Source organism: Microcaecilia unicolor, chromosome 8 (assembly GCF_901765095.1).
Source record: "Microcaecilia unicolor chromosome 8, aMicUni1.1, whole genome shotgun sequence".
Lineage (NCBI taxonomy): Eukaryota > Metazoa > Chordata > Amphibia > Gymnophiona > Siphonopidae > Microcaecilia > Microcaecilia unicolor.
Window position 1 is genome coordinate 172,437,096 of NC_044038.1, and position 14,830 is coordinate 172,451,925.

The window sequence follows — 14,830 nt, forward strand, 5'->3', positions numbered from 1 at the left end:
GCAATAAATAAATAAATATGAGCATAATGACACTGGCGGAATATTAGTCGTGCAGCAAAATTTTGAACAGATTGAAGAGGAGAGCGATGGCTAAGTGGGAGACCTGTGAGAAGCAAGTTGCAATAGTCTAAGCAAGAGGTGATAAGGTTCTGGTAGTGTGCTCAGAAAGGAAAGGGCAAATTTTGCTGATATTATAGAGAAAGAAACGACAGGTTTTAGCAGACTGTTGAATATGTGCAGAGAAGGAGAGGGAGGAGTCGAAGATGACCCCAAGGTTACGAGCTGATGATGAGACAGGAAGGATAGGAGTGTTATCCACAGAAATAGAGAATGGGGGAGGAGGAGAAGTTGGTTTAGGGGGAAAGATAAGAAGCTCAGTCTTGGTCATGTTTAGTTTCAGATGCTGCCAAGACATCCAGGCAGGCTGATACTTTGGCCTGGATTTCGGCTGAGATTTCTGGTGTGGAGAGGTAGATCTGGGAGTCATCAGCGTAAAGATGATACTGAAAACCATGGGATGAGATCAGAGTACCAAGGGAAGAAGTACAGATGGAGAAAAGAAGAGGTCCCAGGACAGATCCCTGAGGTACACCAACTGACAGTGGGATAGAAGTAGAAGAGGATCCACTAGAGTATACACTAAAGGTACGCTGGGGGAGATAAGAAGAAAACCAGGAAAGAACAGAGCCCTGAAATCCAAGTGAGGACAGCGTATCAAGGAGCAGGCTGTGATCAACAGTGTCAAAAGCAGCAGATAGATCGAGAAGGATGAGGATAGAATAGAGATCTTTGGATCTAGCCTGGAACAGATCATTGGAGACTTTAGCAAGCGCTGTTTCAGTTGAATGAAGGGGGCGAAAGCCAGATTGAAGTGGATCAAGAATAGCTTGAGATGAAAGAAAGTCAAGGCAACAGCGGTGAACAGCACGTTCAAGTATCTTGGATAGGAAAGGGAGGAGGGAGATGGGGCGATAGTTGGAAGCACAGGTAGGGTCCAATGAAGGTGTTTTAAGGAGTGGTGTGACTACGGCATGTTTGAAGGCATCAGGAACAGTCACAGTGGACAGTGAAAGATTGAGGATATGACAGATAAATGGGATGACAGTAGGAGAGATAGTGTTTAGATGGGTGGGAATAGGATCAGAGGAACAGGTAGTTAGTTTGGAGGAGGAAAGAAGATATATAGTTTCCTCTTCAGTGATTTCAGAAAAGGAAGCAGAAGTTGGAGGGTTGAGAGAATGGACTAAGGGAAGGAGAGGTGGAGGTGACCTGGTTGAGAATTCAAGTTTAATCTTGTGAACCTTATCATGAAAAAACTCAGCCAGAGTCTGGGGGAAAGTGAAGGGGGGGGGGGGGGTTGGAGGTGAAGGCACTTTGAGGAGAGAGTTCAGTGTGGCAAAGAGACGATGAGTGTTTGAGCCAAGAGAATTTGTCAACTGGATGTAATAGTCCTGTTTGGCAAGAAAAAGAGCAGACTGGAAGGAGGTCAGCAAGAATTTGAAATGTATGAAGTCAGCATGGGCATGGGATTTCATCCAAAGGCGTTCGGCAGAGCAGGCACAGGAACGTAGGTAGCAGATTCTAGAGGTCAGCCAAGGCTGGGGTTTGGTACGTTTTACAGAACGGGGAATGAGAGGAGCGAGAGTATCCAGAGCAGAGGAGAGAATAGTATTATAGGAAGTGACAGCCTCATTGGCAGACTTGGATAACATAGTGGTAGAGAAGAGATTTGAAACATTGGAGGACAGAGTAGAAGGGTCAATAGCCTGAAGATTCCTAAATGTATTGGTTAAGATTGGACAGGACTGGGGAGGAGGGTGTTTAACTGTAAAAGTTATCAGATGATGGTCAGAGAGGGGAAGAGTTGAGGCACAGAAACTGGAGAGTGAGCAGTTTGAGGAGAGGATAAGATCAAGACAGTGGCCATTCTGGTGAGTGGGGGCAGTGAAGCACAGTTGCAGATTGAAAGAGGATGTTAAAGCAAGAAACTGCGAAGCATAAGAGTCAGAGGGATCATTAGCCTGAATGTTAAAATCCCCAAGAATGAGCGAAGGAGATGAAGGTTCAAGAAAGAAGAAAAGCCAAGCATCAAAGTCAGTGAGAAAGGAAGAGAGGGACTTATCAGGGGGTTGATAAATGACTGCTACTCGGAGAGGCAGAGGAGCAAATAGACGGATGGAGTGGACTTCGAAGGAAGAAAAACAGTGAGACTGAGGTAGAAGAGGAGGTTGAAATCTACAAGAGGGTGAAAGTAGTAGCCCGACACCACCTCCACGGCCAACCGGGCAAGGAGTATGGGAGAAAAGATAACCTCCATGGCATAGGGCCGCAACTGAAGCAGTGTCTTCAGGGTAAAGCCAAGTTTCAGTTAGGGCAAGAAGATGGAGAGTATGAGAGATAAAGAGGTCATGAATGTAAGAAAGTTTGTTACAGACAGAGCGGGCATTCCACAGAGCACAAGAGAAAGGCAGGGAAGGAGGGGGGAGGAGAGGAACAGAAATTAGATTGGAGATATCACGGTGTGACCTGCACAAATAGGATGAGAGCTGATGTGGAGGACCAGGATTGGGATTAATGTCCCCAGCGGAGAGCAGGAGAAGGAGTAAGATAGTACGGAGAAGAGTAGGAGAGGTACGACGAGAGCAATGCAGGCGACGAAGGCGAGATGTACTCAGATAGAAAGGAGATGGATGAATAGAAGGAAGGAAATGTTTAAGGTTGAGAGCTGAGAAAAAGGAAGAGGAAAAAAAAAAAGAGATGGTGAGATGATGAATACAGATGGTGGACAATGTGTTCCTGCAGTGTACAGTGGTTTAAGATGGAGTAACAAATTAGGAAGGGACAGTGCCAAGAAGAAAAGTGTACTGGAGCCATAAATAGTAACTGGGAGAAAAATAGATGTAAAGAGAAAAATGCCCCGGCGCGCGGCACCTAAAGCACAGGCCCTGAGTGGATTGGGGTGGACCTGGGCGTCACCCCGGAGAAGGCTGTAAAGGATAAGCAGATGAGCTGCAAGTCCTCCACAGCACAAACTTAGATTGTGAGCCCTCCTGGGACAGAGAAATATCCAGAGTACCTGAATGTAACTCACCTTTAGCTACTAATGAAAAGGGTATGAGCAAAATCTAAAAAAATAATAATAATAAATAATTTTTTTTAAAATTCTCAGGTAGCTCCTCTACTACCTCTGCCAAACCCCCCCCCCCCCCCCCCCCCCTCTCAAGTTCAATGAAGAAGAGACACTCCAATCTTTGGCTGAATCTGTAACGCTCATTGTTCCTTGCCATATCTGAAGGGCTTCTGTAGCAGGTCAGACTCCAGCACTGATCGTTTCTCCTATGGGTGTTCCTATGCGCAAATGTCATCTTTTTGTGCCAAGACCAGGGATCCACTTTTAGACTCATCCACTCATCGCACCAATGGAGCAACCTGATCCTCTGAGCTCTGTATCTCCAAGTCCAAAAAACGCCTCCAGCCATCTTATTCCCCTGGGAAGTCTCCAAGGGGGATCTTCCAGAGAAAGAAGCTTGGGGTCCAGATTACTGTATAGACCCATTTATTGAGCCAGATACAAATGGGACCAGCTGGAAAACTCCTTAGTATTATGCTTTTCTTTGACTTTCACTTAAGAAAAGAAAAGCCCAAGAGACTAGCAGCAGAGAATCCAAATGCTTCTGTCAGATTCTTCTGCTTTTCCCCTTTAGCTATTTTAAGTTATGCTATATAATTAGATATACAGTACAAATTATAATATTTGTACCCCCAACTAATTGGTTGATTATGAAAGAGGTTTTTATAATTACCTTTTTTAACTGCCTTCACAATATATTAAAAATATATTTGAACACATTTATTAAATTATCCTTTGAGAATGCCATCCTTACTATGGTATTATTTTGAACAGCAGCAAAAAGGTGCTTCAACAATAGCTTTTATGGATATAGTTTAGTGTAGGCAGTAACTTTATAACAACTAAATTTAGAGTGTTTATCAGAAAAAATATTTTGTACAGTAACTAGCAAATAAGCACTTATATTTTATATCTGACATCTCTATGGAGCACAATTGTAAATGTAGTAAGCTAGTATAAATGATTGACAGTAATATCATAAAACGATAGAATAATGTTGAGGCAGAACATTCCAGATAACCACCAGCAGTGCTCTTAAACAAGCCAACTAAAGTGATCAAGCTAGCAAGCTCCTCAGCTTCTGCTTCATCCCACATGAGTCAACGAGGGCCAGAAAGACCCTTGAAAATAGTAACTTTTACAAATGCAGCCCAGGGGTGGGCAACTTTGGTCCTCGATGGCCACAACTCAGTAGTGTTTTCAGGGATTTCCTCCCCAATAAATATGCATGAGATCTATTTACATGCACTGCCACCACTGTATGCAAACAGACGTCATGCATATTCATTGGGGAAAATCCTGAAAACCTGACTGGGAAGCTGCCCTTGAGGAATGAGGTTGCCCACCCCTGATCTAGCCATAGGGGGGTAGATTTATTGTCCCCTCTCTATAAAGTACCACTGGCTCCCAAGAAATCCACAGCGGAGGAAAAAGATTCTAGGAAAAAAAAAGTAAAAGATTACAACTCTCTTACCTATCTATATGTTCCATCTTTGCTTATACCCTACGCTATTAAAATGTTCTATTACGAATTATTTTGACTGGCAAGTCACTTAACCCTCCATTGCCTCAGGTACAAATAAGTACCTGTATACAATATGTAAGCCGCACTGAGCCTGCCCATGAGTGGGGAAGCGCGGGGTACAAATGTAACAAAAAATATATACTATGTCATACTTTGTGTTGTTATTTGAATACTTTTACTACTGTAATTGTCTATTGCTTATGTTTGATTTATTCTTACTATACATCGCCTTGAGTGAATTCTTTCAAAAAGGTGGTAAATAAATCCTAATTTTAAAAAAAACCACACACACACAAAAAAAAACCCCATGAAGCTCAAAAGGGTCACACAACAAAATGAGCATATTGTAAGGTGTAACAACAATATCATGAAAATGATATAGTGTAAGATTTTTAAGCAGCTCAAATATTAACTTTAAAAACTTCTGCACAAGAGATGTAATTGCTAAAGTGAAGCAAAATAGACTGCAGTTCTCAGTGCATTTCAAACAATTAAGCAAGTTGCTTTCCATCCAGGCAAGTAAAACAGGAAAGAACACAGCTGCACAGGTGGATTTCAGAAATAGACAACGTTTGAAGTATGGAAGAGACACAAAATGTGGGACCGACTCCATAGGGTAATCACTCATCTGTAAAGGTCAAACAGTAAGGTCACATCTGTTCCATTACTGACCACTCAAGAAGGCATAGTCCAGTTAATTCCTGGCATACTGGTGAAATGAATCATGAAACCAATTTAGCTTTCTCTTTAATAACTGAAAACGCTGTTAGAATGCTTTATTACATTTGAATAAGGATTTGAAATATTAGTACTGGAAGTTCAAAGGGAGGAATGTGAAATACAGTTCTGTCCCAAGTCCATCTCCTAACTTCATTATCTATATTCCCCAAACTTTATTTCTTGCAGTTATTGAAACATCAGTTGATTATGTTAAAACTTCAGAGGCTTCTTTAAAAATCACGTGTTGTGATTTGTAAAAGTACAAAATTAATGCATACTAAATACCAGAATTCAAGATTCTCATAGGAAGCACACAGGAGAATATGAGTACATATACCACGGGATTCTATATATTGCGCCAAGATTTCCATGTGGAAATTGAAGCATATTCCATTACAATGTGCATAAGCTAACTGGTTAACAAGCTAATCAGCGCTGATAATTGATGTTAATTATCAGCACTAATTGGCATTAATTAGAATTTATGCACAGAACTGTACGCGTATTCTGTAACATGGTGCGTGCAAATTCAAAGTCACGTAGTTGAAAAGTGGGCATGGAATGGGCGGGTCATGAGCATTTCTAAAATCTATGTGCATTGTTACAGAATATACCCGTTCTGCGCATAATTTCGGCGGCAGGATTTACACTAACCTTTACTTGGCATAACTGGCCACGACTAAATTTAGTCGCACTGACTAGCGCTCAGCGTATTCTATATACCACATGGAAATTTAGGCTTATTCTATACCAAGGTGTACTTTATAGAATACGCTTAGGCAAATTTCATTTCGGCGCCGATTTTTTAGGCATGTTATATAGAATCTAGTCCATAGTGTGTGTCTGTGTTACCTATGTGTCCAATAATGAGTTGGACTGTGAGCAGTAGCAGCAATCACAAGAAATAGGCATTCAGTAGGTCACCATTTAGATTGATGGCCAGGGGGTCAAATAACCATGCATGCCACACATTATTTTCCATTCTAATTACAGATAAAGAAACAAGGCAGATATTCACCCTTAAAATAATCACTCCCAATCCAACAGCTGATACTCTGTTGAAAACAATTCTTACATTTACTTTTTTTCTGGAAAGAAAAAAATTGTTATACCATTTGTGCGGAAGATTTAATGAATAGCTATTTTATTCAAAAAAAATCTGCATGCATTTCATCTCCTACTTATTTAAAAAAACTGCTTAATGCAGAAGAAATATTTGAATAAGTAAAAAATGAATATAATCAATCATTTACAAATACAAAGCAAGTCTAATATGAGATAAACAATATTATATTATAATAAGGCATAGCCAGACATTAAAACAGCAGAATCATTCATTAACCCATTAAAACTCGAAGAAAAATCAACTATTCTGATAGCAATTGTCAACCTCATTTTTAAACATAAAACGAGTTTTATATACAAAAATGAGGCTTTTGAAGACTGCCTTACACATTTGCACCAAGCTAACACAGGCATTATCAGGGAAGCATTCCTGGTGGTGGGGCACAGAATGGGATTTCTAAAAGCATGTACATAAAGTACATGCACAAGTACCTACACAAATAAAATACTTACATAGATCTGTACCAAGTAAAGTTCCAAGTCTGAAAGTAGCTCCCTCAATTAGCCAAGCACTCTGCTAGTCATAACAACTGCAGGATAACAAAGTCTATAAACTACTTTTGAAAGCATTTGTACAAGTTATCTCTATAGTTTTATGCCAGTTTTAGATTATTAATATGCTATTAAGTCAGCCATGCAACTACTATTAATACATTTAAACACTTATTGGCCCTTTTACTAAAGTTTAGCACATGTTAAAGGGCATTAGTGTGCACTAAACCATAAGTACATAATAGGAAGTGTAGCATTTAGCGTGTGCTACGCTTTAGAAAAACAGCCCCCCTAAAGTAAAAGGAGTGCATCAAGTGATATATGGATCATTTCAACATACCTGTATTAAGCCCATGATCTCAAAATAAACAGGGGTCATTCACTAACAGTTAATGACATTTATTTATCACACAGCCCATTGCATAAAATAAGCTGTTATCAAATGACCCCAAATTATATATTACATAACCTGTCCTTAAAAAGCTTACAGTTATGTGTGTTCAGGTCCATAAAACTACCCAGGAGTTCACCAGAAGCATTGATTCTGTGTTAACAAATTAAACATGTTGCAAAAAAAAAAAAAAACTGGATAATGTGTTATATTTAGCACAGCCATACTCTTAACTCAGTTTATAAGCAATACCATTTTGAAATATCACTGCAATTAAGAATTTTTAAGAAATATAAATTTACTGTACAATAAATCACATGTATCCAGAAAATGAAAAACAGCTTCCATACAAATCTTTACAGTGATACTATGAGCAGAAAATGAATTTCTGTAACAATATGTTGTACCTGAGTAGCATGCTTGCCCCTCTGTAGTTTCACTTTTCCAAACCCCTAATGGCTCCTATTAGGTACGGTTGCTGTGCAGGGTTAATAATAGCAATGAGCCATTTTCATTCGAAACCACAAGACTGTCAGGTGACATATCAAGCGGTCTGAATTTAACTCAAACAAGAGACTCTCCATGCTGAAACACAAAAATCTTAATCGTATCAAAAAGACCAGAAAATCAACCTGAAGGAAAAAGAAATTATTTGCCAAAGGCAAAACCTGTGCTTTTGCACAAAGATCCATCTGTGCTCTTCAGTCTTGGAGCAGATAATTTGCATTTTTCTTTTGTGATACAGTCCAGGATTTTTATACATGTAAATACTGTCTGTATGCCGTTCTGTCCCCTCAAGCGTGCTACTGAACAGAAAACATGACCCATGTAATTCACCCAAATGCCAAGTGCTGGTTTATCTGTCGGTGTCGACCGTACGTTAGTCTAGTCTATCCTCCTCTTTAAGTGAATTTGATACGGATTCCGCCTCCTGACCAGGGTCCCTTGGCAACTGCAGATATAGTAATGTTGCACCTCCAGAATCCAAAATTTGTCAGGCATCCAAACTGATCAAGTGAGGGAGAAAACAGAGAAGCCTCCTCTCAGGCTCTGTCATAAAATTCCTGGGAACAGCACTATCCTCATATTCAGTCTTGCTGTCAAGCCAAGCCAGACAAGTGGAAAAGCAGACACTAATAGCTATCATGTGACTCCAGGCTGTCAGTGTATGCCACCTGGATCTGCAATGAATCTGCCAGCCAATCCCTACCATCACTCCTCTCAAATCCATGTAAATAAAGGATCAGAGGATTCTGCCATTAATATAAGAAACTATGTGGGTTTTTTTACACAAGAACTGTAGGAATGTTTTATTTCATATACATAACTGCTTTACAAGCAGCACAGAAAGCTACAGCCTGGCTGGTGTTACTAGGTATATTCATATCACTACTGTTCTAAAAAAAACTTGCAATGGCTGATAGAACAACGGATAAAATTTAAAATTGTCTGTTTAGTTTATAAAGTTCTTCGCCAATGCTTTTACCTATTCTTGCGTCTAGCTTATGTCTTTATCAACCGGCTAGATTTCTTTGTTCTGGTTCTAAAGATTTTATTGAGGTTCCTTCTTTTTTGTCTTATTAGACTTGAAATAAGTAGGAAAATGATGTTCAGAGTTATTGGACCAAAATTCTGGAATGAACTGCCTGCATTGTTTTTCGTAATATTACTACCTCTTTTGCTCAGTTTAAGAATGAGCTTAAAACATGGTTATTTCAAGAAGCCTATGGTCATGAGACTCTTTAGCTGCTGTACTTCCTTAGTTTAGCACATTGTTTTAGAAGAAGTCGGGATACTTTATTTTACGCTGTTGTTACTGTATGTCAACTGTTTGTTAATTATTACGTATGTGTTCTGTAACCCGCCCAGGACTGTGGATGGAGCAGAATATGAATTAATTAATTAAATAAATATAGTTCACGACTTGACTCAAGATGTATACATAACCTGAAAAACCTCTGCTTGTTTCTGTTCTATTTTATATTCTATAGCATGGTTTGTAATTTTAGAATAACAGACAAATTTAGAGAAACAAATCTTTCCAAAGGGGTGTATTCAATGCTATGCAAAAATCAGGAACAAATTGACTAATACATCAAGAATAAGGTCACTGATGGTATATATAAATTGTACAAAGCAGATGTGGCACTAAACCGTGCATCATAAGAAGTTTACAACTGAGAACAAGATGTTGTAATTGTTCGTTCAGTAACCAAATTACTACAGGAAGGAAACTACTTGTCACAAGGGCAAAAAACCTCATACTATCATATCCGAGATGATCACTTATTACAGTTACTTCTTTGAGTTCTTTTCCATCCCAAGACACATCCCCCCCCCCCCCCCGCCTTTTAGATCCGAAGCACTGTATAAAAAGAGAGACAGAACCCCTAGAAATGTGCAAAGCCAACAGTTACTTGGGTACTACCTGTAATGGATCAAGCATTATATCAAAAAGGTGTGGAAAAGTAAAAATAAAACAAAAAAGTGGGGATGGGGTAAAGATAACCCATACATTTGTAAAGAAATGTGCAGGGGGCAACAAAAGCTGGAAAACTGTTGGTGCAAATAAGATATCAAAGTCCTGATAAGCCTAATGAGCAAGAACTCTTGAAAATTAGCAATCTAAACATTTAACCTATATATATTCTCGCCCCTTGTTTTGATTTTTAAATTATGAACCGCTCAGATTTATGAAGGGCAGTATATGAAAAGGATGAAATGTGAAAGGTTCAAACTTAAGGAGAGACTTACTAAGCTGCTTCTCCCTCCCACCCCCCAAGAAGAAAAACATTAGTAAATCAGACCTACAGAAAACTAAATCTTTGAGCAAACCATTAAATTATATGAATTAATAATGTTTTCTTTAAAAAAAACTGATCATAAATTAGAAGCCTTTTCCTTGACAGTAATTCTTGTGCAATAATTGTAATCAAATCCCCAACTTTTTATAATAAGCAATACGAATTTCAAGGTTTGCCAGATGCTTACAGGGTACATGGCACAGAGTAAACCTAATGAGTGACATAACGAATTTGACATATTTAGGATATAGTTTCTCCACTAAATATTTGCTTTGTGAATTTGCATGTCAGTCATACTGAAAGATGCTTTGCACCTTGTTTTGGGGGAGATTATTTAATTTTTACCAAAACATGCCATCAAGCTTCAGACTAAATAAGAAGTAGGAGACCACTAAAAACAGCACCAATACAACTTTTCAGATAACTATGTAAAACATGCTGCACATATTGGTTTTACATTAGCTACTGTACTGCAAAGGTCAGCAAACACTTCCAGGCAAACTGAACTGACCAGCGAGTGAAACAAAATTAATAAAGGGCTCCTTTTACATAGTAACATAGTAAATGACAGCAGATAAAGACCTGTATGGTCCATCCAGTCTGCCCAACACGATAAACTCATTTTACATGGTATGTGATACTTTATACCCGAGTTTGATTTGTCCTTGCCATTCTCAGGGCACAGACCGTAAAAGTCTGCCCATCACTGTTCCTATACTAAAAGCCCCTTAAAATTTACACTCCAGTCCATCCATATCTATTCAGTCACGATCAGGGCATAGACCGTAGAAGTCCACCCAGCATTGGTTTTCCTCTCCAAATACCGGCGTCACCACCCAGTCTCTGCTAAGATTCCGTAAATCAATGTCTTCTAAACAGGATTCCTTTGTGTTTATCGCACGCACATTTGAATTCCATTACTGTTTTCAACTCCACCACCTTTTAATAAGCTGCGGTAAATGCTAACGTCTGCTTACCGCACCATAAAAGGGCTTAATGCAGGATGCGCCTAGACATCCTGTGGTTAAACCTCAATGTGCACACACAAACCACATCCTAAAAAGGTGTGCCTATTTTTCTTAGAGGGGCCATGCCTGGGGGCTGAGGTAGGTGTGACAGCGCGACTCAGTTAGCGTAGCCACATTACCGTGTGCCGATTATCACGTGAACCCTTACTACCTACAAAATGGGTGGCAGTAAGGGCTCGCGTGCTAATTTTTGGTAATGGATGTGTAGATAGAATGTATTTGGATACAGGCAGCAGATGATGTTTTGTATATTCCTGAGAATCTAGCATGTGATGTTTTTGTTCTTTCCTGAGAAAGTAGCAGAATAGCAGGTGATGTTTGTACATTCCTGAGCAGGTTCACGAGCTGTTCATGTAGAGTTGTTCTTGTAAGCAATGCATGATCATGGTTGTGTAAGCAAAATGTAACCAATAGTAATGATAATACATGTAATATCCATGAATATTCATAGAGTATATAAGAAGGGGATTGACTCCCAAATAAAGAGTTTTTTGCCCAGACACACGAGAGGAGAGTTATTTTGCAACATCTGGTGACCCCGACGTGATCGGTGAAAACGTGACGTACTTACTACGACTGGAACAGTCAGCGCGCCATTCCTTCTACGGAACACTGTAAGTATGGGGGGAAATTTAACATCATCACATAAACAACATGCACAGGAGCTATATACTATAACGCAAAGATATGGTTCCTCCCGAAATCCAATAACTCTTAAAGATATAGAGCGTTTAATTGAGGAAATAGTTTGTCAATGTCCCTGGTATCCAGAGAAGGGATCATTCGATCCTCAAACATGGGAAAAGATAGGGCAGCAGTTTCGTTTAGAGCCTAGAGTTTCGACTCCTATATTATTGACTTGGAGAGAGATATATTCTACTATAGTAATTCTCTCTTCTGGATTGACAGGCATTACTAACGAAAATATATCCAACAAATTGCCAGGCAAGACCTGGTCTCTTTTACCTCCCGCGACTCTTGGACCTACACCTTCTCCTCCTTCTTGTCGGCTGGCCACCGATATGGGAAGGGAAGAGCAAAACAAAACTCCTGACTTTACTACTACTACCCCTAATAAACCAATTGAAAATATCCAAAACAACAACGCTAATGATAGCGTTATTATTACCAAAACACCAAAGAGCGTAGAACGACCTAGTTTAATTCAATTAGGTATACAGCAAGCACGAAAAAATGGTGAATTCATTTGGAACGATGATCTATGGGATAATTCGGAACCTAATCCTAATTTATACCCAGTTACTAGAACTACAACAATAGAGGCAGGGAACGAAACACATCATGCAGAATGGACTGCTCTACCTTATCAAGTTTTGAGAGAATTACGTAGAGCTATCGTAGAATCAGGTTTAAAAAGTTCATTTGTTCAAGGCATGATAGAAGGGATTAGTAACGGTTACTTAATGACTCCAAAAGATTGGAAAGACCTTTTCCGTATGCTGTTAACTCCTGCGCAATATGTAGTGTGGGATAATGAATATAAGCAAGCAGCACAACTTATCACTGGGACTAATTTGGTGCCTGATCAAATTTATGGATCAGGACCATTTTCAACCCTTGATATGCAAATTCAACAAAACGATACCTGTTTTCAAGCCATAGGCACTTGTATCTTGCGAGCATTTAAAAGAACACCAGAAGGGAATAAACCAACAAAATCTTTTGCATCAATTAAACAGGGTGCAACCGAATCTTACCTTCAATTTGTTAATCGATTGCAGGAAGCTGTAACTAGGCAAATTGATAATCTTGATGCGCAAACAGAGTTATTGATTAAATTAGCCCAAGAAAATGCAAATTCAGATTGCAAAAAGGCATTGCAGACTGTAGCTCATCGCCCAGGAATTACTTTAGCAGATTTATTGAGCGCATGTGCAGATGTGGGGACTCATGGTTATTCTATGAATTTGTTAGCAGGAGCTATACAAAAAGGTAATAAGCCACAGGGGACGTGTTTTAATTGTAAGAAACCAGGACATTTTCGAGCTCAGTGTAGAGCCCCAGGAGGGGGTGCCAACTTTGCAAAAGGACCTTCTCGACCTTCTCGAAAATGTCCTCGATGTCAAAAAGGATATCATTGGGCCAATCAATGTCGCTCTAATCCAATTAATTCCACACCGCCACCCCCAAAAAACTTTGCTCCGGGTTAACTCCTAACCTCGGTCCAAAGGGAGTGCAAGGGTCTTTTGCTCATAGTACTACTGCTACACAAGGTAGTGCAGGAATTGACCTTATTGCAGCGGAATGTAAAACTGCCATCTTACCTCATGAAGTTTTGGTATATAATACTACCTTTAAAGGACCCATTCCAGCGGCTACTGTAGGTTTAGTATTACCTCGCTCCTCTGCATCGAAGGCAGGTATTCATGTTATCCCTGGAGTTATTGATGCTGATTACACAGGCATTGTTAAAATTCAAGTATGGTCCTCATCACCTTTAACAATTTCTCCCGGGGACTCGTGGGCACAATTAATTATTTTACCATATTTTACAGCACCTATTCCTTCTACTGTCTCTCGTACAGGGGGCTTTGGATCTACGCGACAGGTAAGTGCAGTTTTAAAACCGGTTTCTAATGCACGACCCACTGCTCAATTTTTATTGCAACAAAAGCCCTTTGTTGGTATATTAGATACCGGGGCGGATGTTTCTGTCATAGCTTATAAACAATGGCCTGTGGAATGGCCCATTGAAGATACTTCACATGTGACAGGAATAGAGGGAACTCAGTCAGCCTCCCAAAGTTCTCAATGGTTATCTATTACATATCCTAACGATACCAAGGTTCTAGGACATATTAAGCCCTGTATTTTACAAGTACCCTTTAATTTATGGGGTCGTGACCTTTTGGAACAATTAGATGCATCATTGATCCTACCTGATTAACAGTTCATAAATATGTCTTTTTCTCTTCCTTTGGAATGGAAAACTGACAAACCTGTTTGGGTAGAGCAGTGGCCGATTACCAGAGAAAAACTGTTGATTTTACATCAATTGGTGGAAGAACAATTACAATTAAATCACATTGAGCCTACCAATTCTCCATATAATACTCCGGTATTTGTGATCAAGAAAAAATCCGGAAAATGGAGATTTTTACATGACCTACGAGCTATTAATGCGATTTTAGAACCAATGGGCCCGTTACAATGTGGTATTCCAAATCCTAATTTGATTCCTTATGATTATCAATTAGCTATTATAGATCTGAAGGATTGTTTTTTTTCAATTCCTCTCCAGGAAAAAGATTATAAATACTTTGCTTTTACTGTACCTGTTTACAATAATGCACACCCTACTACTAGGTATTGTTGGAAAGTTTTGCCCCAGGGAATGTTAAATTCACCCACTATTTGTCAATACTATGTTCATCAAGCCTTGCAACCATTTCGTGCCTATTTCCCTCAACTTTTGGTATATCATTATATGGATGATATACTAATTGCAGGGATAACTCTTCCCCCTTCTTGGAAATCTACTTTAATTTCTATCTTGGCCTCCTCAGGATTAACAATTGCCTCAGAGAAGGTTCAAGAAAAGGAACCCTATTTATATCTAGGTTTCCGTATGACTAAAGCTGCAGCCCAACCTGT

At 39.4% G+C, this 14,830-nt stretch overlaps 1 protein-coding gene across 4 annotated transcripts in view; it reads right to left on the reverse strand.

The window, feature by feature from the left end:
- Nucleotides 1-14,830, reverse strand: part of FNIP1 (folliculin interacting protein 1) — a 148,733-nt gene that overhangs the window by 100,370 nt on the left and 33,533 nt on the right. Inside the window, exon 1 of one of the 4 annotated variants that reach the window (XM_030212713.1) lies at nucleotides 7,791-8,173. The exons of the other annotated variants lie outside the window; for them this stretch is intronic. Coding sequence (XP_030068573.1) covers nucleotides 7,791-7,801 — 11 coding nt within the window. The 5' untranslated portion in view covers nucleotides 7,802-8,173. Of the gene's footprint in view, nucleotides 1-7,790; nucleotides 8,174-14,830 lie in introns of those variants that run through there. 4 annotated transcript variants of the gene reach the window in all.